This window comes from Sphaeramia orbicularis, chromosome 1 (assembly GCF_902148855.1).
Source record: "Sphaeramia orbicularis chromosome 1, fSphaOr1.1, whole genome shotgun sequence".
NCBI classification, from domain to species: Eukaryota; Metazoa; Chordata; class Actinopteri; order Kurtiformes; family Apogonidae; genus Sphaeramia; species Sphaeramia orbicularis.
Window position 1 is genome coordinate 24,791,298 of NC_043957.1, and position 27,886 is coordinate 24,819,183.

Consider the following 27,886-nt stretch of genomic DNA (forward strand, 5'->3'; position numbering starts at 1 on the left):
CTCAAAATATTGTAAATTTTGCTTCCCCACCCTGTATATACTGTATATAGCTCTAAATATATATAATATACATATTAAAAGACAGTAATTTGTAGAACATGCACTAGACCTATATTATTAATATGATAATTAAAAGAAATATACATAAATAAGTGTGAATTAAATGAAATGTAGATAAACAAGTGTGCAAGATACATAGACTGGGTTTGTTGACAGTAACAAAAGAACATAAAATCACCAGACTGATCCTTCTAGTTACATCATGTTTCTGTTTGGATTACTGACCTCAGGCTGCTGTCACAGTTCCAGGTCGTCTCCCTTTTAAAACCGACCCGGCTGCTGTGAATCCTGACACCTCAGCCAGGCCCAGTGGGCAGTTGGATAAACACAGTCGACTCCGTTGGCTCTCAGAGGAATTCTGTTTGCAGCTGTCCACGGCTGGAGGTCCTCGCCCTCATGCTTTCAGGCTCTACACACTCAGCTGTCGTGGATGGTGGTTTATGAGAAACACTAAAACCTGAGGAGATCTACTGAAATCAAGTTAACAAATGGTAAAAATCCTCTAAAGCAGGGGTGTCAAACTTATTTTAGTTCAGGCACCACATTCAGCTCAATCTGATCTCAAGTGGGTCAGACCAGTAAAATAACATAATAACCTATAAATAAAAACAACTTAAAACTTTTTTCTATGTGAAAAAAGTTAAATTCCATGATGAGAATATTTACATCTACTAACTATCCTTTTAAACATATGAGGAACATGAGCAACCTTAAATTTCTTAGGAAAAATAAGTGCAATTTTTACGATATTCTGCCTCAGTTTATCGTTTATATTACAGGTGTCAAACATGCGGCCTGGGGCCAAATCCGGCCCGCCAAAGGGTCTGATCAGGCCCGTAGGATGAATTTGTGAAATGCAAAAATTACCCTGAAGATATTAACAATGGTGTTAAATGTTGTTAAAATAATTTTAATTCAGGTTCCACATACAGTACAGTTACAGCTATACAGTTAGATTTTAAGTGAGTCAGACCAGTAAAAATATTGTCATAATAACCTTTAAATAATGACAACCCCAAATTTTCTCTTTATTTTTTTGGTGTAAAAAAGTAAAATTACATGAAAATGTTTACATTACCAAACTGTACTTTTACAAGAAATGTGAATAACCTGAACAAATGGAAATGTCTTAAGAAAAGTAAATGCAATTTTACCAATATTCTGCCCATTACTAAATGTTTTGTGTGATTGTAATGCACATGTGTAAATGATAAACTGATAAACCGAGGCAGAATATTGTTAAAATTGCACTTGTTTTTCTTAAGACAATTCAAGTTGTTCATGTTACTCAGATTTTTAAGGAAACTTTGTGGATTTAAACCTGATCATAATATAATTTTACTTTTTTCTCTATTATTATTTTACTGGTCCGGCCCACCTGAGATCAAATTGGGCTGAATGTGGCCCCTGAAAGAAAATGAGTTTGACACCCCTGATTAACATGTACATTACAACTCACAGATTACAATGGATTTACAAATACACAAAATATTTGGCAACAGGTGGAATATTATTAAAATTGCACTTATTTTTCTTTAAAAAAAAATGTCAGGGCTGTTTGTTCAAGTGAGTGTGAAAGGATATTTTGTAAATGTAAACATTTTCATCATGTGATTTTACTTTTACACTAAAACAAAAAAAAGAGAGGAGTTGTCATTATTTATAGGTTATCATGTTATTATTTTTCTGCTCTGATCCATTTAAGATCACATTGTCTCTATGTGGCTCCTGAAGTAACCCTGACTTAATATCTTTAGTGTAATTTTTGCCTTCTGAAAATTCACCTCATTGGCCACATGGCATGTTTGACACCACCGCTCTGAATACTGGACACATATGGGTTTACAGTATCAGATACTCTGATTACATCTCATTATATAAGTTTATTTTCAATTTGCCTGCAGCTGTCATTATACAAACATGTCTTTCCTCATTTCAGCATCTATGTTTCACCCTCCACTTCACCTCCAATGTCCCCTTAAAAATAATAAAACTGGCTTTTTCAGCATTTTTTGGTATTTTCAGACTTCAGCCAATGCTTACAATTTATATGTAAAACTGCAGCCCCTTTAACACCTTCTCATCAGTAGTGGGACATAATTAAGTACTTCTACACAACTATTGCTCCGAAGTATACTATATTTGAGTAATTCAGCTTGAGTATTTCCATTTTCTGCTATACTTTATACTTATTTTTTCTTCTTCCGTCTCCAAAATGTGTTGATTTTTAATGTTTGTGATAAACTAATGGATAATGTGTTACTTTATGGGTTGAGGTTAAAATTCACCCCAATCTTAAACTGAATAAACTCTCAGACATTCTCGGATTTGCTGGAAAATGCATCGTCACAAATCTGGAAAGAGGCCAATTTTCCTGAACTTACGAAAAGTTGACATTTTTAAGGCTGTCACTGTCCTCAGTATAATAATATCTTATAGAGTATGATGCATTGCTGTACTTTAAACCACCACCAGTTTATGAAGTACTTCAAACATGAATGCAACAGTAAAATGAACCCAAAACCATCTTATTTTTACTTAAGTGAAATTTTAATGCAGATCTTTTTTATACGGTGAGGTAGGCCTATTAGTACTTTTATAGAAGTAATACATCCTGCACCACTGGAGTTTGGATAAACATCACAGATCCAGCAAGAGTTTTGCTATAGAGATAAATAATAAACCACTGCAAGCAAATTCTGCTACTCTGCCTACAGTGAAGTATTTTTACTGCGTAATTTTATGACTTTTATATATGTATATGATCTGAATAGTTCTTCCATCACCTTATTTATTTTTTACTTTATATTTCATTTAGACAGAGGGACTTCGTTCCTCACAAAAAGTCAGATTTGTATGTATGGAGTAAAATAAAAAGAAATCTTTTTTTTTTTTTTTTTTTTAATGAGGTTCAAAGTTTTGAATGGGTGCGTTTGTGTTGTGTATCAGTGTGTATCAGTGTGTGTCAGTGTACCTGTGTGTATCAGTGTGTTGCTGTGTGTCAGTGTGTGTCACAGACAGTAGTATTCTCCTCCACGCGCTGGGTAATGGTCTGATCTCGCTCCATACACGGGCTCGAGGCTCCCGCGGTCGTCTCGCGGGGTCTACCTTTCCATTTATGGCCCGCCCGGCGCGCGAGCCTCCGTATGCATGCATGCATGAGGCGACCAAATATGGACGAAGGGCCGGTTGAATTCCTGCCGGACCCCCAGACATTCCTCACGGCTGTCGGGTGAGCGGTGGTATGGAGCGAACGGTATATAAGAGCAGCCCGGTGGTCGCGGCTGTCACCTCCTCAGCTGGAAGCAGCAGCGACTCGAGCCCCTCACTGACGCCCGGAGACAAGCAGAGGTAAGCGGGGAGCGGGGCGGGGCGGGGTTGGGGAGATGGATGGATATGGAGGGTCAGAGCCAGAGCCACTGGGGCCGTAAGAGGCTGAGACAGATGGACTGTAATCCGCACTGAGTGGTTCACTGCTGGGTGCTGGCAGAGACCCACAGCCCCCTGGTCTCCATCAAAGCAGCTTTTATTGTGACAGGCAGACCCGGTGCCTTCAGTGGGCGTCGGAAAGTACAAATTTACATGAGAGCTGCCAGAGACAGTAAAAGAGGTATATGAGACATTATAGTTCATATTTCTACACACTTTAATTTAAAATATACCCATGTCTTACATAACCATTTACTATGCAGCCTTTTTCCCTTAATTTAAAAATGTTAATTAGCCTCTATGACTTTGTCTCAGTGGTGGAGAGGCAGTGAAAGTATTATATTACATTTAATTCTATTTATCATCTTGTCAAGTACGTGAACACATATACAAGGAGTTCTTTGCTGGTAGATGTGTAAATTATACACAGGCTATAACATAATAAAAAAAAATAGAAAAAGAGAGTGAAAGAAGAAGAAAGAAGAAAAAAATTAACTCTGTACTAAAACTACAGAGTAATTTCAGAGGAAACACTGATAAAAAAAAAAATACATAAATGAATAAATTAAATTGTAATAACTGGTTCCTAAACTTTATTTACAAAAAAGAAAAGCATTGAAATAACAGTGTAAACACAGGTCTAGTAAAAATCAAGAATTTTGAATAGTAATTAAAATCATATGCGTTGCTTGCTTTTCACGTCTTAGGACAGAAACTAAACCTGGTATACGTTCTGTTGATTTACTTCACATCCATTTATGATTTTCCAGCTTTTATCCACTAGTTACGCTTTGGAACTCAGATGTCGGAGCTGATGAGGGGTCCGTGAAGGCATCCTCCCTCTAAATGAGCCTTAATGAGGCCCTGTTTGGTTCATAATGAATACATGCCATTACCGGTTTTGTAAACTGTTTTTAACTGATTATTATCAGCTGGTTTGATGAACAACAGGGGCCAGACGTTTAAATAGAACAGAGAAACTAAATCAAACACAATTTACTTAATAACCAGCTGTCTGTACAAGTCAGACAGGAGTAAATGTGCTGCAGTTTTGTCCAGTAATTAAGTCTTTATTATTGGAACAAAGCATAAGTATGGTTGGAAATTTAAAATGTCATTATTTTAAATAATTGTCATATATGTAGTAGCTAAAATAGAAATAACCAAAGGTAGAATAAGAACTCCTAAATTAGTACATACATAAGTATTTTCATATTTTAACATATCCAAAACAAAACTGCTCATAATGCAGAATGACATATTTCAAAGTGTTATATAAACATGGCATGTTATTCATCTATTTTTATCACTAACACAAATATAAATGTATTTTAATGTTGTAATTTGTCTATGTGGAGACACTTATGGGCTACTACTGGCTGGATTACTGATATCATATCATACAAGCATGTCATATTTTATAAGTAAATAATTGTACTGTAAGGGTCAAATAAATGTCGAATAAAGTAAAAAGTTAAGTATCTGCCTCTGTGATATAGAGGAGTTTAAGAATAAAGCTGCAAAAAAATTTAAATACTCAGATAATGTATGAATTTGTGCATAACAAGAAAGTAAAAATGGTACATTATATTCCATGACTGGAAAAATATTCAAATTTTGCAGTGTCATTTAAAATAACATCTTAATGAGAAATATTTAAAATCTTCAGATGAGGAGAACGAGAGAGTTACAGTGTTATATCCCCAGTTTGTGATATTTTTCTCACAGCTGGTTTTAAAATCTTTTTCTAGAAACAGCCATCATGTGTGACGATGATGAGACCACCGCCCTCGTGTGCGACAATGGCTCCGGTCTGGTGAAGGCTGGATTCGCCGGAGATGACGCCCCCAGAGCTGTGTTCCCCTCCATTGTGGGCCGCCCTCGTCACCAGGTAAAGGAGAACCAGGACAGGCCCTGTGTGACCCCTGACATCTGCAGGTCCTGGTGTTCTGGGTTTATGAGTGGAGTACCTGCTCAGTGAAGTTAAAACTCATGAACAGTTGAGTGTCAGCCTTGGGACAGGCTGACACTAAACCCAGCCCCAGCCCCAGCCCCAGCCCCAGCCCTGGGACAGGCAGCTATGGCTACAAATGTAGTTACCACCACCAGAGTGTGAATGTGAGAGCGAATGCATAATGGGCCAATAATGTAAAGCACTTTGGGTGTCTAGAAAAGCGCTATATAAATCCAATCCATTATTATTATTATTATTATTATTATTATTATTATTATTATTAGTGTAGCGTAGTGCAATTCAGTGTCATGCACATTCATGCCCTGTCCACTATAATATGGAAATTTTGCAAAGCTTTAAGTTTTCTCTGTGTTTGAGCTTTGAGTCCTCATGTAAACGTTGTTTTGTGTCACTAAAAACTCTATTTGTTTTATAATATAGATCAGATAATTTCTGTCATGCATAATGTCCTTTAATTGACTGATCAGATATCGGCTTTTCCAAGCTTTAAACCATTGGTATTATATATAGACAACAGTCAACTTCTAATTAAAACACCACACAAGAAAAAATAGATAAACATGTATTTTAACAGCCTTTTTTTTTTTTTTCAAAACCCCAAAATAGTCAGTTGAAGTTCACGCATGACAGATAAAAGCATCAAATCATTACCTCTTAGAGGTTTCAGCCTATGAAAAATTCACTTTCTTGCTTGAAATTGAATCACATTTTGACTTCAGCAGCTCTACATGCACATGTCAAAAACATCTACCATTTTACAGTCTGTTCCAAGTGAAATCCCCATTGAGATTAAAAAAGGCCAAGAGCAGCACAGACAACATTAGTGAAGACAGAACAAACAAACAACTTTCATGCATTACAAACAAATAAATACAGTGTGTAGTTACATACAGTAAAAGAACATGAAGGTTTAAAAGAACAAGTTGAAGATAGGTTTTAGTGCAAATTTAGAAGTTATCACACTGGCCAAGAGTGTCATGTCAGTAAATGTAAAGGATCTTCACCTTCTCAAAAAGTATTGTATGTAGTGTTTTAATGTGGTTCTAAAGGCTCCCTCAGTTCTCACCTCGTTGCCCCCCTCCCTCCCCCCTAGGGTGTGATGGTCGGTATGGGCCAGAAGGACTCCTACGTGGGTGACGAAGCCCAGAGCAAGAGAGGCATCCTGACCCTGAAGTACCCCATCGAGCACGGTATCATCACCAACTGGGATGACATGGAGAAGATCTGGCACCACACCTTCTACAATGAGCTCCGTGTGGCCCCTGAGGAGCACCCGACCCTGCTGACTGAGGCTCCCCTCAACCCTAAGGCCAACAGGGAGAAGATGACCCAGATCATGTTTGAGACCTTCAACGTCCCCGCCATGTACGTGGCCATCCAGGCTGTGCTGTCACTCTACGCCTCAGGTCGTACCACTGGTGAGTCTTATCTTATCTTATCTTATCTTATCTTATCTTATCTTAATGTCAAAATATGAAAATGTTGAAGCTTCTCAAATATGATGTTTTTCTTTCCATTTGTTTTATCTGATTTAAGATGAACATGTTTTTGTTGCTGGACAAATTAAGAGATTAAATCCAAAGATAATGGTCAGGTTAATTAGTATTTCTGTGATGTAAGGATTATTTTAATTGTTGTGGATGGCAGTATTTATGAAATCAGATCAGTCATTATAATCAAACAAATTAGATATTATCAAAAAGCAAAAGACCAATAGTTTACAAGATAACACAAAGGTTTACTTTAAATTGATTGCATTTTTGTGTCTGAGTTCCTCTTTAGTCTAAAATACTTGATTTTTAAATAAGATTTGTTTGATCATACTGATACAATCTGGCAACACTGTGTTCATACAGATTTAGCTGAGTTTAAAAAAAATGAGCACAATAAAGTATTTAGGATGAATCTGTAATTTCATGTGCTAAATTGTTTTGTCCTGCAGACCTTTGTGGCTCATTTCTTTGTTGTTTCCATCAGGTATCGTCCTGGACTCTGGTGACGGTGTGACCCACAATGTGCCAATCTATGAGGGCTACGCTCTGCCTCACGCCATCATGCGTCTGGACCTCGCTGGCCGTGATCTGACCGACTACCTCATGAAGATCTTGACAGAGCGCGGCTACTCCTTCGTCACAACCGGTAAACAGTGATTGACTTTAAGACCAGAAACACATATAGGGAATAATCCAGAGACCATTCAATCAATTTTAATGCTCTTTTTCATTTAAACAACAGATACATTATGTATCAAATGATCTGAAAGAATATCATCTTGGTGGATATTTGGATTCATTGAGACACTGTGCTTTCATTTAAATTGTATGAATGTTGGGGTCCAAACTTATGACCTAAGATACAAAAAGAACACACATACATATGCACATAAATACATGTTGTGTACGATGTTATTGTGTTTTTTCTGCCAGGAATCACTGGCTGATTGTTTTTGGCCATTTACATTCTCAGTTTAAATACATTTTTTTTACCTTTCATTTTATCCTATACCAGTTTTAGGAGTTTTTAATGGTCTCGTCTTTGAATGAAAAATATATTTCAAAGTAGCACAAAATGAAAAGAGGAAAACAATTATTATGCCTTTTAATCTGAACTGAATATATATGGGATCTGGACTGCTGTAATGAGTTAAAAAGTAATTAATCCTACAACTAATCTTTGAGTTCACAATAATAATTTTTGTCCTAATAATTTAATTCAGTAGGTAGGAAACATGAATACTATGAACTGATTGTGTCTAGAGACATTCATGAAACCACACAATTTTCATTAGTGTTTTGTTTTTCCATATTACTCACAGATATTTTCCCTCTTTTTCTTTTCAGCTGAGCGTGAGATCGTGCGCGACATCAAGGAGAAGCTGTGCTATGTTGCTCTGGACTTTGAGAATGAGATGGCCACCGCCGCCTCCTCCTCGTCTCTGGAGAAGAGCTATGAGCTGCCCGACGGTCAGGTCATCACCATTGGCAATGAGCGTTTCCGTTGCCCTGAGACCCTGTTCCAGCCCTCCTTCATCGGTGAGCACAAAACTGTATACATCAAAACTATTTGTACATTTCTGATCATATAAAATGTGACATGACTCTGAAATAACATAAAACACAACTAAATTCACACACAAATTGAAAACCAGATATAGATTCCATTTCTCTCACATATGCATAAAGATTTAGGCTTCTGTGACATTTTTTAAGGAGTAATTTGTGCAAGAAAATGACCTTAAGACTAAAAACTAACATTAAAATTGCTTGTTCCTATTAGGTTGATTATCAGTCATGTATTTTGATATTTCACAGACAGTAGTGGAGCTCTATGGCACAACATAACAAGCTTTTGTTGATCAAAGTGCAGAGACATTCTCCTAGAAATAGCTTTAATGAAAGCTGTGAATTCAGCCCGGAGGCTCCTTCTTTAACTGGCTCTCCTCTCTGTTTACCTGAACAGGTATGGAGTCTGCCGGCATCCATGAAACTGCCTACAACAGCATCATGAAGTGTGACATCGACATCCGTAAGGACCTGTACGCCAACAACGTTCTGTCCGGAGGCACCACCATGTACCCGGGTATCGCTGACCGCATGCAGAAGGAGATCACCGCCCTGGCCCCCAGCACCATGAAGATCAAGGTAAAAATGTTCACAGAATAATAATACTGAAGAGGAAGGATCATAACCTTTAGTTATACATATACAAGTGTTTCATGACAGCAACTATAAAGAATATAAAAAATAGAATAGAATAGAATAGAATAGAATAGAATAGAATAGAATAGAATAGAATAGGACTTATTGTCACTGTTACAGGAACAATGAAAATCGGTTTTGCAGCCAACACTTAAAGTGCAAAAAGACTGTATAAAAATATCATTGTATAGACTGTATGGAAATATCACACAAAATTTTGCTGAAAAATATTGACAGTATCCAAAACTACAAACACATACTGAACTAGAAGCACTTGGAGAGCGCAGACCTCTGCCAAGGCAGATCAGATGGACGGATTTGGATGAAAATTTCAGGAAATGTTGATACTGGCACAAGGAACAAATGATTAAATTTTGGTGGTCATCAGGGGTGGGGGTGCTCTACGAGTGCTTTTCTAGAAAAGACAGCGCAGACCTCCACCAAGGCAGATCAGTGGGCCCCCATGCCCCCCCCCCAGCCCCGATCACCACCAAAATTTAATCATTTGTTCCTTGTGCCAGTATCAACATTTCCTGAAATTTTCATCCAAATCCGTCCATAACTTTTTGAGTTATTCCGCACACAAACAGACAGACAAACAGACAGACAGACAAACAAACCAACGCCGACAAAAACATAACCTCCTTGGCAGAGGTAAATATACAACAAGTGGTGTCAGGCACAACAGACCCCACCCCTCGCACATATTCTGCCCATTTTAAGTAAATGGGAAGATTTTTAAAAATCATAAAAAAATTGAACTTTGACCTGCCTTTTCCAAAATGTAATGACATCTATTCTGGGTAACTGGCCATCTATAAACCCAATTTGGTATGAATTCAACCAATAGTTTTGCTGCTAAAGTGTTAACAAACAAACAAACAAACAAACCGAACCAAATAACAATACTCCTTGCCTCCACTTTGGGGGGCAGGGTAAAAAGCCAACTATATACTATAGATAGAAGAAATATGTACGACGTATAATGGATATATACAGGTCATATAGGATATATACAAGGTAAAATTAAAAACAAGGTGCGTGAGTTGTGATTATTGCACTGAGGTTGGGTGAGTATGCAACCCAAACAATATGTAGACTACATGCAAATCAGTGAACATTAGCATTCCACAATAAGAGCTTCTTTCATTCAACGGCGAGCACTGTTCTACCAGGGATTATGTTCTGGAATACAGGGGGATAAAAGCTCAGAAATAAAAGTAGGGGTGTACATTTTCTGTCAGCAGTGTCACAAACTGGTTATCAACAGGTCTTATTTGTGACACATGAGTTTCTATCGGTCTGCATTGCTTTCCTTGGACACACTATCGTCATTCCTCAGGACAGAATCTTGTCCAGTCAGATGGCGTCTCATCTGATTCGTCTTGATGCTCCTGTGGAAGTGTCACATCTCACCCTCCTCTTACCTCTGACAGATTACAAATGGTTGAAAGCTCTCAGGCAGTAAAAACCCTCCTCCTTGTCTCCTGCAGATCATCGCTCCCCCTGAGCGTAAGTACTCGGTGTGGATCGGCGGTTCCATCCTGGCCTCCCTCTCCACCTTCCAGCAGATGTGGATCAGCAAGCAGGAGTACGACGAGGCCGGTCCCAGCATCGTTCACAGGAAGTGCTTCTAAACACTCCGCCAAAGTCCGCCTCCTCAGGATCACAGAAGAAAAGACGCCGCAGACCCAGACCTGGACCTCTCACCTGATGAGGACTTTAACCCTCAGCATCAACAGGAAACAGGGCTGGCGTGGCGTCTCACCTGTATATATGTTATTTATTCCATGTTTTGAATGTATGAGATGTTTTTGTTATGAGTGAAGTCCCCATGTTCCGAATAAGACCAAGTGAAAAAAGAAAAAAAGAAACGACCAAAACGGAAGAAGCATCAAATAAAAAAACTTTATTTTCAAGAATGTCTGTTGTCTGTTACTGCCATTTGTGCCATTTTTTGGCCATTATTGTTTTGTTTTGTTTTGTTTTTTTAAATTACATTATTAAACAGTTTTGTGCTGTCTTTCTGTTAATACCATGTCACTATTTAAGTAACCAGTATCAACATGTTTTATACAAAATTAGCTAATGAAAGAACATATCTGTTCAATGTCCAAAAGTAGAAAACATAAAATCTGTGCTTAAATAAACCTATCAGTGTGTAACTCAAAAACTTTATAAACTGATGTTATAATTGGATAGAACTGAAGCGAAACTGCTGCTTCAAACATATTTTGTAACTTATACAATCATTGGATGATTTAAGCTCTTCTGACATTAAATGTTTTAATTTGTATTTGAATATTATTTCACATGATGCAGTTTAACATTTAATATATTCACATATTATGGATCACTTTTCTTAACAGTTGCTGTTTCTTTACTGAAGTAAAGAACAAATACTCTGTTAAATGTAAAGGGTCACTAACAATAACTTTTAGAGTATTTTTTCCATCAGTCAGTCTGCAGATTATTCTAGGAATTTCCCGTAAGTCAACATGTTACATTAAAATGCTCATTTCATCACACTACCAGTTTTTAAGACACCAAATTCTGACATTCAAGAAACTCCAGTGAATATTGAAACAGGTTAAATAGCTTTTTTCCTTTAAAAAATGTAAACTAAACACCTAAGAATTACTATAAATACCCCTTATTTCTGTTATAATTCATGTATAAATCAGTTAATTTGTGGATTTTTATTTATGTTATCACATTCTGATCCTGCAAGTAAATAAAATTAAAGAGTAATGTAAAATAAATTAGAATTATTCAAGTAAAGTATCTCCATTGTGCACTTTTCTATAATACAACAACACTGGAGAAATAATAATAAAAAAAAGGTGTAGAGAATCATTTAAACGTGTCATGTACTGAAAAAAAAGCAAAAAAACAAAAAACCACTATAACCAACAGTAGTTTTATCACATAAATTTACACCTTCAGCCTTCGTAATCCCACTTTGTTGAACCAATAATAAACAATAAATCATGAGTGAATCCAGACTTCCAATAACCTTTCTGCAGCTCTTAAATCTTCAACCAGAGCTCTGGTTCAAGTACTAAAATAAATCCAGCTGCTTTGAGCCAAAATAAACAAAGTTAATAGAAATATAAATATCATGTGTCTCCTGCTGTCTCCTTCCACAGATGAATATTATTGCTGTGCTATACTGTGTAATATGATAACGGATGAGAATTTCATTTGAGTAACTTTTTTCTGCTGCCAGTTTTCCAGTTGTGCAGTGTTTTGTATGACTGTTATCCATTCATCAGTCAGGGCCATGTTTTCCCAACATCCTGAATGAATTTTGAAGCATCATTTATAATTTATTTTTTGCACTTTTGTTACTGTAAGCAACCCTTGTAACACCATCAATAAACTCACCCCAGAAATAATATTGTCTGTGACCTGATTAAGAAGATTCAAAGTGTTTAGATGCTGCAGTATGAGCTCAGCATAAAAAAATACTAGATTCTATACTTTCCCATGGTGAAACTTGATAGTATCTTACTTTCATTTATATTTATGACTGATTTTTCAGAGTGAATATGTGAAACCTGCATTTGTAAAATGAGTGGAATATCCCTTTAAGTGCCCTCACAGGTGTGTGTACAGGGTAATGCGGTCATGTGATCTGGAGGCGAACTGATCAGTTTTCACCTGTTCATTACCCAGAGAGGAAAGCCGCGCATGCGCTGTTGACTCTCTTCTTCTATGGCGAATCATTTATTTCATTCTTCATTTACGGTTCTGATCTGATTCCAACAGAATCACGGGAGTTGACAAGAGCTGTATCGGAAATAACCCTACAAAATAAAAGATGTATATTACATGTGTAACATTTTCATAATATATTTTTTTCTTTTTTCACAACAGAAAACTTTATGGTTGATATTATTTATCTTTATTTATGTTATTATTTTACTGGTCCAACCCACTTGAGACAAAATTGGGCTGAATGAGGCCCCAGACCTAAAATGGGTTTCAGATTTAAAGTACATTTTGCTGCTGATACTACATACAGTACTTGTTATTTAATGTTAACTTTTACATGTACAATGAGTTTGACATCACTGAAATACATACATACATACATACATACATACATACATACATGGATGCATGCATGCATGCATGCATGCATACATACATACATACATACATACATACATACATACATACATACATACATACATACATACATACATAAAGACATACTTGACTTTTATTTTGAAATTGTGGACCGGATGTGAAGTGTGTTTGGATGCTAACGTTACGGTTCTGCCTCCGTGTCGGTGTTTTCTGTCAGATACTAACGGAGCGACGCGCACCGACTGACGGCGACAAACTGGCATTAAAAACCCCGGACATCTGTGGCATTAAGTCAGGGTGAGTACATTTTTATCGGACTTTAATCCCGAGACGTTATTTAGGTTCAACATGTCACCGCGTGCATGTTTATTAGCGGGTGTTAACGGCAGGTGAGGCTGTTAACATGGCTGTTTATCTGAACGGTAACGTCTGTTAAAGCACACATTTACCCGTGTTTCAGCCACTTTGTCAATAAACGGATTCATTTTTACCCCCTTAATATGTGTTTACAGGTTATAATAATACAGACTACGAAGGAATGAGACAGAAGGAAATAAATCAACATTAATTAGCTTTTCCTTTATAAATTGGTAATTCTTCCCATTTCATCGGATGTTTAATGCATAATTAACATGGTTTATGTTTCCGACGAGATAACTGTTTTTTAAAGGGGTGCAGAGGAAATGTGTGTGTGGGCGGACGGTCTGTTATTGGCTGTGTAGTATGAGTAGTATTACTATAAATAAGACTCAATCCTCCTTCGTCTTGTAGCCTATAATCTGTGGAACAGGGAGGTAGGCGGGGTTTACAGGTAGACCACACCTGGATATTTAACCCGCCTCATCAGTGGGTCAGGAGGTTTTGGTTACACCGGGTAGGTTTGTGCATTTTAAGGTCTAGGTTTTTATTTATTTCTGAGTTAAAAAAAAAAAAAAAAAAAAAAAAAAAAAAAAAAAGATTTTATCTAGATTCTTGAGTTCTGAAGCACAGGGGGTGCTGTTCACATATGATTATTAAATCAAACTGATTGTAATTGGCAAGATTAAAGTCATTACATGTGTAGGTAGTGTCACAGATAATACATGTACAGTTTCCAGTTTTATATCCACTTGAGATGCAGCAATGCTTTTTTTGTCTTCTGTAGGGGACAAGAGTTTCACAGCTTTACTTAAAACTTAAAAAAGGTGGCATTTTTCTGTTTCCAATCAATATAATTTATTATTATTATTATTATTATTATTATTATTATTATTATTATTAATAATAATAATAATAACAACAACAACAACAACAATAATAAAACTTTTACTTTCCTGGGTCTCAGCAAGATATTTATCTTTATTGTGTATAGACATATTTTTCCTATTAATAAACAGTGTTAGGCAAATTACTTTTTTAAAAAGTAATTAATTATAGTTACTAATTACTTTTCCAAAAAAGTAATTGAACTCAACTTGGACATGTCATTAGTTGCTGAGATGAAGGCAGCATGGACAACTCAGACTGATGGACACACAGGTGGAGCATGAAGGCAGTGTGGGCAATTTGAATACGAAACAGTTCCTATCGTTCACTGAAAAGAGCCGTTCAAAAGACTTGACTCATTTGCGAACATCCCACCTCTCGTGCCTGGCTGAGCGAGCCAGGACAGATAATAGCTATTAGATATCAGTGCATAGTAGCGCACCACATTTCACTGCCGGTAACGGTAACGGCGTTGTAACGTTTCAAATAATAATTCATTAGATTACCCGTTCCTGGAAAACAATAACGGCATTAGTAACACCGTTATTTTTAATGCCGTTGTTCCCAACACTGTTAATAAATGAACAATGACATTTATAGCAACTAAAAAATATAGGTCAAATAAAATAAGATAGACTTATGAAATATTGCTTTTAAATAGCTTATATTAGATAATATATCTGAGGTGAAATCCAAATCCGTACTTAAAACCTGTTCAACCTGAGTCCCCTCCTTCAGCGACAAAACTGATATGCAGGTGGTTTTCATCCCAGCTGAAAAGAAAATTTTTTTCCTGTATTCTAGCTGCATTTGCTCTGAAACTGTACATTTAATAATGGGTCTATCAATCTTAGATTTGCTATCTGTCTTTTGAACCCAAATTTATTGAGGAAAAACATTGCTTATGAAATACACTGCATTAATTTTGTGAACGTAATATTCAGATGGTAGACTGAGAAATGGGCTCAGGGCTTAGGTTAATAAAACCTAAAACATAACTGGAGGAATTACCACAAGAAACCTGGTCACAAAACAACATAAGGCAATTAAATAGAAGAGTTCAATCATTAAATATGCTTCAGGAAATTAAAATATGAGTAATTAAATACACTAAAAGAAGAACTTAAAAAATGTAAATAAATAAATAATGTAAGTTATTCTAAGTAAATGAATGAGCTAATCTTAGGCCTTTTATGCATGTTTGTTCAGCTGTAGTACCTTAACACTGTCATTTAGGGGTTTTTGTTTTATTATTGACCTGAGGTACAATATAACAGGAAATAATTATGAGGGCTGGATGTCATTTCTAGACTACATTACCCATAAGGCCCTGCTGGGAGCTTTCATTTAATTTTCAACTGTCATTTTTTTTTTTTTTGCAGTGTTTAGATCAGAGCAGCCAGAGCGAGAAGCATGGTGACCAAAAAAGTTCGGACGGAGTACATGAAAAAATTCAGGGATCCCAAATGGGAAACGTTTTCCAAATGTTACGAAGACTCACTGAAGTACCGTCTGACCCGGCGGGTGATGGAGCATTCCCACAAGCCCTGGTTCTGGGAAGGCTGGGACAGCGGCTCCGACTCCAGTGGCTGGTCCACGCCAAGACTGACCAGGAACAAAGTGGTCCCTCTGTCCCTCCCACCTCCAACCAAGTCTGAAGTGAAACAGAGGCTTCTGGAGCTGAGGTCCAGCTTGGAGCCAAAACCACCTTCTGAGAGCGGAGACACAGAGGCGGGACCTGAAGACGGAACGGACGCTGCTGCCGTGGCAACAGGTGACAAAGAGCTGTGCAAGATTTACTGATCTGGGATGATGATCAGTCACTATTATATAATATTACTACGACTACTATTACTACAGCTGCTATTACTATTACTACTACTACTGCTATGACCACTATTACTACTACTATGACTACTATTACTACTACTGCTGTTAGTACAACTATAACTTTTTTAAAAATTAGTTTTGACTCAATTAGTGATGAAAACATTAATGTATTACTTGTCAACTATCAAATTAGCCAGCAACAATTAATTAACCAATAATTGGTTTCAGTAATTTTTTCAAGGATACACAGGGTGACATTCTGTGATTCCTGCTTCATAAATGTGAATATTTTCTGGTTTTCTTTGACAGTAAAGTGAATATCTTTGGGTATCATAGCTTTGTGAAATGCTGATCTGCTTTTTTCACCATTTTCTAGCATTTTCTGGACAAAACAAAAATCCATTAATTAAAAAAGTCATTGACAGTGAAAAGAATGGTTAGGTGCAGTCCTAGACTCCAGTGGATGTTTGTCTATGTCACTATTGTAATGACAATGATGGTAATAAGTGATATTGTTGGGGTCACTTTCAGAGCCAGTCAGAATACATCTGAATTTACATGGACTTCACACTGCAGGTCCTTGATGTAATTTTAACTTAATCTGATTCTCAGTAATAATAATAATAAACATTTGACCACGCCCATCGCTGGTCCAGTGTACAATCACTCAGTAGCAGCAGATTGGACCATGCTGTGGACTTTTGGACTTTGTGAATAATTTTTTAGGACCTTTTCAGAAAAGCAGTAACATTTTGTTTTGAAAAATTTAATGTAGTGTGTTTATTACTCTATGGGGAAGTTTGGATTGTCTACAACGGGTGATTAGTGTTCATTCTGGGGCTCTGACAGCAGGAGCACAGTGTGTGTTTGGCGTCACAGTTACACCACATTGTTGTTACGGTTACATTTCATGGTGTGAATGGTTCTTAATCATTGATCAGTTAATACTATAACTCATGTCACACACACTGAAACCACACAAGTCTTTATCTCTTTATTTGTGTTTAGAAATAAGAAAGAGTCAGTGCTGTTTGTGCTGTTTTTTCTGTTTCTTGTCAGGCTTCCAGAGATTTTTTTTTTTTTTGAGTAATCTACCTGAAGCTGAGTAGGTGTCTTTGTCCTGTTGTGTGAGCATCACACCAACAGTACAAGGCCAAAGCCTGGTTTATCTCAGGAGGCACTGATGCTAAAAATATTTGGACTAAAGGTTCAGGGACTGCTTCCTCCTGTTCAGACTTAAAGGCCATTGACGCATTTCATTTCCTCTGAACACGACACAGGACAGTAGAGAAGCTCATTACCGCTGAATCTTCATACCATGCTACAGTAAAGCTCATACTCCAATAAATATGTTATTTAATAAATCCAGCTGTTGTAGTGATTTAATGTAAATCCAGCTTTAGTCTTCAGTCAGTGGAGTCCAGGTCAAAGGTCATCTCCAACACACAGGGAACAACTGGAAGTGATTTTTTTTTTTTCTTTTCTTTTTTTAATATAATAACTCAGGGCTCCTTAATGAGACTGATTAATCTCATTTTGGAGGTGCAAGTGATTTATTTTATGTGGTAACTAGTTCCAGTTTCAAGATTCCAGTTCCAGTTTCAGATTTTAATCCCATTAGAACAGTTTTGACAGTGCTAAGTACCTCTCCATGTACGGTGAAGGGTGTAATCTGCTGGAAATGTCACAGAGAAACTTTTCTTTCAAAGTGAGCTGAGAAAATTGGGTTAATTTTGTCAAATAAGACAACAAAAATGAGCCTACATTGTCTCCTGAGAAGTATATTTATGTTTTTATGTTTGCTTGGAGCTTTTTGACAATCAAGATGTTAGACAATCCTTAAATCTTTTTACATTTCAAAACAATAGTTGTATCATCCATGAAGAAGTGGTTTTTCTACCTTCATGTCACATAATATTACCCCCACAGGGCACAAACATGAGCAGAGGGAAACATGTGGATTAAGTTTTGGTTATTAGACACTTGTGTTTTCTTATTGAACAGGTAATTGAATGTGAACGCCAACCCTCTGAACTTGAATGAAATTGGATCAGTTTTTTCTTGTCATTTTTAGTCTGATTTTTAGGAGAATATTGGAGTGAATGTAAAGCATTTAGTGTTATTTAATGAATACATGTAGTCAGACTGATTCTGCACATTCAGATTAAAGACACATGTAACTGATAGTAAGGATTTTTTCAAAAGAACAATGCAACCCAGCATCCAGACTATATTAAAACATGTCTGTTACATTAATTCTGTTCATGAACTTGAAATCAACAGAGCAGTTTTGTTTGTTTGTGTCTCTAAACTGTAGCAGCAGTCTTAGAAAATGGTGTGAATGAAGAAGCCGTCACTGATCCACCGGTGGCTCCGAACACCAACGGCCCCTCTGACGACTCAGCAACCGACAACGGACCCGCTGACACGGCGTCCTCGGATGGGGAGCAGCCAGTCAACCAAAAACCAAGACAACGCCACCGCCGCCGCACCCCTCGCTCAGAGCCGGGGCACAGAGATGGATCCAACGACAACAAACCAGCTGTGGTCCGAAAACCACAGAGAGCCAAGAGCCAACCACCGAGCAGCACTAAGGAGAAGGAGAACCATCGAACGTCCAGTCGACTGGACCTGAGTGAGATCAGGAGGATGGCGAATGATGTGAGTCTGTCAGCAACTAGAGTCTGTCTCCAGTGTCTGTCTGGTTACTTAAAACTTTTCCATCTCCGTTGTGCTTCTTGAGTGAACACTGACTTCTCACCAAAAAGGCAGCTGTATTCCATTTTAGCACACAGTGAACACTAGCTTTTAGCATCTCAAAACAGCCAATAAATTCTTATTTTTAACCTTTTTGTCACATTGCTAAAGTGGTGGGCATCGTCAGGGCCAACATAACCTTCTCTGCTGGCTTAAAGATTCAGATTCACTGACCTATGTTTACACCATTCCTTTTTTGTCTTTATTTCATGACAATGCAGTAAATTATTCCCAATAGTCTATTGTTTTTATTTCATAGCTTTTGGGACGATCAAAGAGCAAGAAAGAGTGAGAAAGAGAGAGAGATAGACTATCTTGATGACCCCCCGGTCCAGTCTGACTGCCCAGAATGTTTGGTGTAGGGCGCCAAAGGCAAGGCATTGGCCAGCACACGTCAGTCTGCAACTCCCTGCCCGATATTAACCCGCCGTTCTACCTCGTTCTTATACCTCCTGCTAACACGCTTTCTGCCCTGTAAATTTCCCCATCCACTTTTCATTAAGTATTCTTACTTGTTTATTACACTATGTTCCCTGTTTTAGATAAATAGAAGATTTTTTGTCGAGCGGTTGCACTTCCTAAATAGCTGGGATAGGCTCCAGCCACCCTTGCAACCCTAGTAGGATAAGCGGGTTCAGAAAATGAATGAATGAATGAATGAATGGTTGTACTTCCTTCTGTACCTATAGTCTATTACTAGAGGAAGAAGTTCTAATGTTGTGTAAACATGTAATAAGGTAATTACTATGTAATAGAGGGTTTATTACAACTTGAAAAAGTAGACTATAGAGCAAACTCAAACCACATCTGTGAAGATTTTCATAAGTTAAAATATATTTCATTCATATCTGTTTTTAACCCACAATGTCAGAATGAGGAGAAGAAATGGATTGGTCACAGACATTCTAAAAGATAAGCAGTAGTTTTGGTCAGTATAATGTATTTTATGAACATTGTTATGCTTTTGTCATTTTACTCAATAAATATTGCTGATTGTGTTTGAGGTGATGTAGATGGTGCAGCTGTGGCTATAGTTAAAGGAGACCAGCTGACTTGTGTTCATTGGTTTCTTGCTTTAGTAATGACATTCATTCTCACTACATGAGATACCGGTCTGTGATGCTACACCCCGTTATATTGTGTTTTTTGTATAGTGTTAATGGTATAGATGTTAAAAGGCAGATTAAGTCAGGTAGACCACCACTGACACCCTAGGTGTGAAATACACCCCTGTATTGCGGTGTGCTGCTGAAATTACCTTTAGTTATCTCTACTCTCTGTAATAGGGCTTATAAACCAACTTCATGAACTAGAAACAACTGATGAATTTCTATATTTACATGAATAAAATACATAATAATCACTCTATTACATTAACAACAGCACTATTTCCACTCTAGATCAGTATTTTGGCATTACAGTAATGATTTATACCTGTGCATTGATGTGATACGGAGAACTTCTCTGACAAAAAAATAGAAACCAGATTTAAAAATCACAAAGATGGTCCTGAAGATTTACCACGTATGTTATTTACTCAATTGAGCAAAAGATATGTTGAGTCTATAGTCACTATTTCAGTAAATCCATATTGCCTAAAAATTCATGTTTGCATCATTTAAAAATTATCACAGCTTAAAGTTACTTGTAGGCTGACATTTGTTTTGAATATTATTTCTTTTAATGTAATATTTTAGACAAGCTCAGTCAAAGGTGTAGGATGTAAAATGTTCAAAACCAGCTGATTCTTTCTGGTAAGCTCATCTTCATCTATAGGACACCAGAGACGTGACGCCGTGTCACCAAACACGGTGCAGACATTAATAATAAAACAACGGTGTGCTTTTCGGAAACGATTCCTCTGTTCCTCTCTCTGGTCTCCCCACTGGTGTAAGAGGCATTCACATCCTTTACTTAAGCATAAGCGCTAATACCACACTGAGAAAATACCCCACTACCAGTAAAAGTTAACATTAAATAACAAGCATGTAGTAGTATCAGCAAAAGTATGAAAGGTCTACATCAGGGGTGTCCAATTCATTTTAGTTCAGAGGTCACATTCAGCCCAATTTGATCTCAACCAGTAAAATAATAATATAATGACCTATAAATAATGACAACTCCAAACTTTTTTCTATGTTTTAGAGTGAAAAAAAAGATTATCCAATTTTAACAGTGTTATGTCTCAGTTTATCGTTTACACATGTGCATTACAACTTATAGATCACAGTGGATCTACAAATACACAAAACATTTAGTGATAGGCAGAATATTGGTAAAATTGTGCTTACTTCTCTTACATCATTTCAAGTTGTTCACGGTAGTTCAGGTTACTCATATTGTTGGTGAAAGGATAGTTTGTAAATGCAAATATTTTCATGTAATTTTTCTTTTTGACATTAAAACAAAGACAAAATGTTGGAGTTGTCATTATTTATAGGTTTTTAATGATAGTATTTTACTGGTCTGGCCCTTTTTAGGTCATATTGGTCTGAGTGTGGAACCTAAACTAAGAAGAGTTCAACATTCTTGACCTTTATTATCTTCAGTGTCATTTTTACATTTCACAAATTCACCCCTTGGGCTGGATTGGACCCTTTGGTGGGCTGGTTTTGTATTCTATATATCTTACATATCTTATATTCTATAAGATCATCACATGTTTGTAGTGTTGCTGTCCTGTTAGAACCATGTCCCTAAAGCTGGGCAGACCTCTATTTTGTATCATAAGGAACCATCCTGGATCCTCACGTACAGTACTTGGGTAAAAGATTCATTATATGACTTGTCTCCTCAGAGTCTCACATCGGACACCTGTGTTCAGACCTGGAGGGAGTCCAATAAGCGCCGCTCTAACCTGGACCGGCGGCGGGCACGGTCAGCTGACCTGGAGAAGATGAGCCGGCAGCTGACGGTGGCAGATGACCGCTGGATGACAGAGTACATGCGCTGCTTCTCGGCCCGGCTGAGGTAGAAACAGATCCACCTCTACCCCTGAGAGCCGGAGGGAGGACGTCGTTTGTGTGTTTGTTTGTTTGCTTGATTGTTGGTTTGTTTGTGAGGGTGAATAAAAAGACAGACGGGCCTCGTAGTTCAGCTACTTCATTATAAACAGGACAGACATTTTCATCAAAGAGGTGAAAAAGTGGACAGAGCTGCTGGTAAAGGATATATTTAACCTTAATATTATTTCCAAAATAATGTCTTAAAGAGTATCCAGGGTCATCAGGAGGATATCATCCTTCCATATACACATCAGGTTGTGATATTTTGTGTGTTTGTGTGTCAGATATCAAATGGATGCGTCCATCTTCAACTGTTTATTGATATTTTCCAACAGCAAAACATTCAAGACTGGAAATATATTGTTATATTAAAAACAGGATTCAAGACTAAGAACCAAAAATGAGTTGAAAATCGAATCAAATTTTATTTATATAGCACCAAATCATAACAAAAGTTATCTCATGACACCTTCCATTTAGAGCTGGACTAAATCAGACTCATTATAAGCCAATTCGTACACATCCAACAGAATCCTCCAGGAAACTTAAGTATAAACAATTAATACCACTACATAAAGTGAGGGTTGTTACTAAAATACCAGATATGGCTAACTCTTCTATGTGAAAGACAATTAGTTTTATTTTTAGGTGTGTGTTTAGGTGTGTGTGTTTGAGTTAAATAACTCCCAAATTCCAAAATAGTATATATTATCATTTAGAACATTTATTTGGAGAAAATCAGTCAAAATAACAGAAAAGTAATGTTTTCAGATTTTATTAATGCAAAGAAAACAAGTCCAAAACCATTTTTAAATGACAAAAAATTGTAACGATATGAAAATTTTATATCACCGTTATTGTGACAAAAATTATCACATTATTATTATCGTGGTATTGTTGAAATGTGCTCAAAATGTTCAAAAAGTACTTATACACACACTGAAATAATTAACCAAGTTTAATTTTATAAAAAACAAATAAAATAACACACAATGTACTTTCTGTTGGCAGAAACATTAAAATATTTAATATAGTTGTGGGTGGTGGTCACAGAGATGGGTCATCAAATTTGAAGTGTTGCCCCCGTTCGCTGAAACTTTTTTTCTGCATTTTCTGCAGACAGGTTGGCCAACTTCAATTACTTTCCCCTCAGCATGCTTTAAAAATCCAAAATACATTCAGACTTCTGACTTTGTCCTTTTAGTGGGGGGAAATCTCCGGAGTGTTGTCTGTGTAGATACCTTCCGCCATGTTTTCAGAGGTCAAACATTGCAAACTGTACATGTGAGCATGGGGTGCTGCTGCTTCTCCAGGAAATGAGCAGTATAACCATGAGTTAATAAAAGCGCTGTAATTAAACATGGTTTTAATGATAATTAGAATTTGAAACGGTAATACTAACTGTTGGGAACTTTACCGCGGTTTATCATTGTATCAGCAATCATTACATCCCTATTTGACTCAGAATAAAAGTAAAAATAAATCCCCAGATCAAACCTAAAGGAACAAAACTGATCCAATTTTATGAAGTGACTTCATAAAAATGCTCAAATTCATCCGACAAGTTAATGTGGATAAAACCACATTTTTTGGCCAAATTCATAACCCAACCCTAACCCTTTCAGCAGCTCAGAATGATCCTGAAGATGCCAACAAATGAACGGTTGTTGTAGCATTCAGGCCTAAACAATAAACCTCAGCTCACATCTTCACATTTTACTGGTTATGATGAAGTATCAGAATGACAGGAACAAGGCCGTCTGGTAGTTTCTGTGTCGTGTGAGAGGATGAATTGCTGCTGTTCTTTCAAAACTTGTCTTTATAAGGGATTTTTTTTATTGTGTTAGATTAAAATCATTGACAGAAAATTCAACAAAATCCAACACAGAGTTGCCCACACCGAGAAAAAGATTCATATTCTGAAGGATAAATACAAAATGCATTAAAAATCAATACACAATGATACATTCCATGAGAGGATACCAGTGGAGGTGCAGTTCAACACATTTGCACATGCATTTGTATTATTTTGCAGATTTACAGATACTTATCTTAAAAACTGGCCAGTGTTTATAATAATCACTAAAAAGTTAAAATCAGCAGCAGTACATCCTCTGGAGCGTTTTTATTCGTCTTTGTTCCTGTGGAAGTTGTTTGCAATTGATGACTTTCAGAGAGAATTAAGTCTTTCTAAGCTTTTCTATAAAAACCATATTCACTACAGTTCGAATGTATTATTTTTTCTGAGCATGAACACTGCTGTGCTTTACTTCAGACACATTTCATTATTTTACTTCTGTATCACAAAGGCAGCTGTGTGTTTTGTCAAAACGGCAACAGAATGGACCAAATGGAATATTTTGATATTTGACTATTTTGGATGAAAAAACAAACAAACATATATATATATATATGTATATATATATATATATATATATATATATATATATATATATATATATATATATATATATATATATATATATATGTGTGTGTGTGTGTGTGTGTGTGTGTGTGTGTGTGTGTGTGTATATATATATATATATATATATATATACACTGCTGGATGGTTTGGCAGAAATAGAAAGAAAATGAATCTTTATGATATTTTCAGAGAAGAACGTATATTTAAGCTATTAACTGGACTGTTACATATTTACATTTTAACCTTTAGTTTGACACCTACAAGGCCAACACGGTGCTTTTACATGAAAAATGCAAAAAGTAGTGCTGTTTATTCAGTAAAAAGTAGATTCAATTAGAAGGCTTGAACGTTTCTCCTTATTATGCAGAAGTAAATATTTAATTTATTAGGTACTTTTTTGCTTTGGCTGAAAAACCATAGTTTTATTAATTATGAGAAGTTTTAAATAACTTTGTGAGGTTTACAATAACTTAACACTGTAATATTGCTTCTTTATGTTACGCGGAGCAGCTTAAAAGTTGTTATTCACAACTCCAGCTCTGAGTGCTCGTATAAATATCAGAAACACCTCTACAGACATCTCAATAAACAATTGAGACAATAAATAAAATACTTAAGGACAAGGCATCTATTTGTGCATAAAATTCACTCGATTCGTTAAGGGTGAGAACCGTTGATCACCTAACAACGTGGCTTAACCTGTGATGCTTTATTTTATAGATTCATAATTTTCTAAGTCAAGAATTGTTCTCGTTTCTGCTTCTAATAAATATATTGTTTGTTTGGATTCAGATCAACAGGAAGGCATTTCCTGATAAAGATGTAATTTAGTAGAAATTAATCATCGACTTCTACTTAATTTAACATGTGCACAGAGAAACATTCACTTCAATAAATAAAAAAAAAAGTAATCATAATAAATCTTGAATAAATTTAACTGCATGGTGAATATTTCTATTTTCTTCAATTTGATGTCAAATTAATAAGTAGTTCTTTAAAGGAAACTTGAGGTGTTTGTTATGGAACAAACCATATTTTCCCAGTGAAATCTCTCCATTAGTTTTTCTTTCATTTTGGTGATGAGAGCTTTGGAAATATTTATTAGACCATCTGTTCATTTATGTTACTTGTTACTGAGAAAATTGAGTTTTTGTTGTCATTAATGTAAATACAACTTACTTCTTTAATACATTTGGACAGATTTTGCTTTTAGATTTTACATAAGAAATAACAAATGTTGACGTTTCACTACTTTGTCACCTTGGTGTAATGATTATTTCCAAAGCTGTAAACAATGATGGAATGAATTAGAAACAAGAGCATAGACTTAACTATTAGTGCATTTCCTTGCCTCATTCCATGTCTGGCTGCTGTTTTTTTTTTTTTTTTTTTTTTTTTTAATCAATCGTGGGAATTTAGATGCTAAATGTATGCATTTCAACTGGGAAACGATGTAAAATGCTGTGAGGGAAAGTACAAACTGGCTTCAGTGTCGTCAAGTTTATGTTGTTGGTCTCTGATTGTTTAATGTAAAGTAGAAAACAGTAAAAATACGGTGATGTCAACGTCACATCCCGTGACTAAACCCGAGGGCTAATTCTGTGTCTTTACAAGTTGTATTTCACATGTAAATGTTTGGTCATGTTTGAAAAAAACGAATGCAGATCAACTTACTCAGAACCATTATTTATCTCGCGCTGGCTGAATCTCATCACTTTGAATGTGACAAACTATTGATGGACTTTTATTGTGTTTGGTTTTATTGGTTTGTTTCTGTTCACTTTAAAGGGAAATGATGGGAAAAATCTGATTGTTTTTCAACAGTTAAATCCAGATTCAAACAATGTTGCTGATAATGAACTGAGTAACATGATTCAGTTTGTTCAATCTTATTTGGTTAAAAAAATAAAATCTCCTGTCAGTGGTTTTATTTTCTGATTTAACCAAAACACCAGATAAGTGAAACAGACAGACTTGGTCCTTCTAGGCCACCATCAGAATGTTTTCCTGTATTAACTATTACCATGTTTTTAAATTTTAATGATGGTTTAAAAAAAAAAAAAAAAACTCTTACTTTGACAGTAAAATCTAACATATTCAGACAAAAACTAAACATGCTTTGCTCTAAAAAAAATTATATTTGCAGATATATAGCCTATATGTTTATTTTTTAGATAATTCATGTGCTTATTTATTTATTTATGTATTTATTTGTACCAATACATTGAGTTTGGAGTCGATTTGAATGTTAAGACAATCACTGAACGTATTCAAGCTGTTATTCACTTGATTATTGAATTAAAGAATAAAATATATAAAGGTCTATACATAAGCTATATGTGTGGAGAAGGATCTGCTTGTTTTCTCCTCACTATGCATAAGGTTATATGACATCTGGATATTTAAACATATTTTATCTCCACCTCTGTTTACATTTTTGTCACTGTATTTGTATTTGAAAACATGCACAGTATATATTTTCATCCACTTTTAAGGCTTGCTGTGAAAAAAAAACAAAAACATTTGAATAAATCATGATTGAATAGATTATATTGTGTCTTTTTGTCAAGTGTCATTTTCATGTATTAACTTTGTCTTAATGCTTGTGGTAAAAGTTTATCGGGGGTGACGCGTGATGATACTGGCTTTTTCCTGCTCCAACTTATCTGAATTATACACTGCATGACCAAAAAACAAGGGGAAAAAAAAATCACTACTAACACTTAACTAATCACAAGTGTTTAATATTTCAGTTACATCAAGTTCTGCATTGAGAAGCTTCTCATTTCTTAAACAACCATCAGTTTGTTTAGACCAGGGCTGTCAGACTCAGTGTAGTTCAGGTGTCACATTGAGCCCAACATGATCTGGAACAGCTCAGACCAGTATAATAATCAATAAATAATGTCAAATCCAAACTTTTTAGTTTGTAAATGTAAGAATGTTCATGCAATTTTGGTTTTTGGCATTAAAGCAAAGACAAAATGTTGGAGTTGTCATTATTTATAGGTTATTATGATAGTATTTCATTGGTCAGACCAACTTGAGATCATATTAGATTGTGAAAGCTGTTCAGGTGGGTGAGACATCATTTAACACATGGGTTAAACCCCACAGAGTCCAGATCTGAACCCCGTACCCCATATGTTTGGGATGTGATGATGAAAATTCTGAACAGTGATCTGACTTTGCATCATCAATACAAGATCTGGGACAAAAATGATTGCAACTATGAACAGAAATAACAATACCATGTGCATGAATGCCATATTCAAAGTTAAAGGTGGTTCAGTGAAATATTCCATATGTAACTTCCTCCTTGCCTCTAACTGTTCAAGAAGCAGATGCTTTACACTTCAGATTTCCT

General features: G+C 36.2%; 2 protein-coding genes and 1 long non-coding RNA gene across 5 annotated transcripts; all 3 read left to right on the forward strand.

The window, feature by feature from the left end:
- On the forward strand, positions 1-27,069 carry LOC115418514 (uncharacterized). Its single transcript, XR_003935312.1, has 3 exons — positions 1-11; positions 12,400-12,408; positions 25,117-27,069. It is a non-coding gene; the product is annotated as an uncharacterized LOC115418514 (long non-coding RNA).
- On the forward strand, positions 3,105-11,081 carry acta1a (actin alpha 1, skeletal muscle a). The gene is made up of 7 exons (XM_030132833.1): positions 3,105-3,411; positions 5,241-5,380; positions 6,558-6,882; positions 7,442-7,603; positions 8,305-8,496; positions 8,924-9,105; positions 10,656-11,081. Exons 2-7 carry the CDS (start codon positions 5,252-5,254, stop codon positions 10,797-10,799), a joined length of 1,134 nt encoding a protein of 377 aa, XP_029988693.1. The 5' UTR covers positions 3,105-3,411; positions 5,241-5,251; the 3' UTR covers positions 10,800-11,081.
- Positions 13,438-22,774, forward strand: ccsapa (centriole, cilia and spindle-associated protein a). Of its 3 annotated transcripts, none has more exons than XM_030132905.1 (4): positions 13,438-13,554; positions 15,885-16,276; positions 18,650-18,993; positions 21,887-22,774. In XM_030132905.1, exons 2-4 carry the CDS (start codon positions 15,916-15,918, stop codon positions 22,061-22,063), a joined length of 882 nt encoding a protein of 293 aa, XP_029988765.1. In that variant the 5' UTR covers positions 13,438-13,554; positions 15,885-15,915; the 3' UTR covers positions 22,064-22,774. The 3 variants fall into 3 exon arrangements, with proteins under 3 accessions (XP_029988765.1, XP_029988781.1, XP_029988772.1); XM_030132921.1 differs by having other exon boundaries at positions 18,653-18,993; XM_030132912.1 differs by having other exon boundaries at positions 13,441-13,554; positions 15,897-16,276.
- Positions 27,070-27,886: the final 817 nt, after the last annotated feature.

Excerpts from the sequence above, each read along its gene's own strand:
- ccsapa (XM_030132905.1), top strand. The coding sequence starts at position 15,916 with ATGGTGACCAAAAAAGTTCGGACGGAGTACATGAAAAAATTCAGGGAT. Across the intron at positions 16,277-18,649 it reads CGCTGCTGCCGTGGCAACAG|CAGCAGTCTTAGAAAATGGT; the intron begins GTGACAAAGAGC and ends TCTAAACTGTAG. Across the intron at positions 18,994-21,886 it reads TCAGGAGGATGGCGAATGAT|AGTCTCACATCGGACACCTG; the intron begins GTGAGTCTGTCA and ends TTGTCTCCTCAG.
- acta1a (XM_030132833.1), top strand. The coding sequence starts at position 5,252 with ATGTGTGACGATGATGAGACCACCGCCCTCGTGTGCGACAATGGCTCC. Across the intron at positions 5,381-6,557 it reads TGGGCCGCCCTCGTCACCAG|GGTGTGATGGTCGGTATGGG; the intron begins GTAAAGGAGAAC and ends CCTCCCCCCTAG. Across the intron at positions 7,604-8,304 it reads CTACTCCTTCGTCACAACCG|CTGAGCGTGAGATCGTGCGC; the intron begins GTAAACAGTGAT and ends TTTTCTTTTCAG.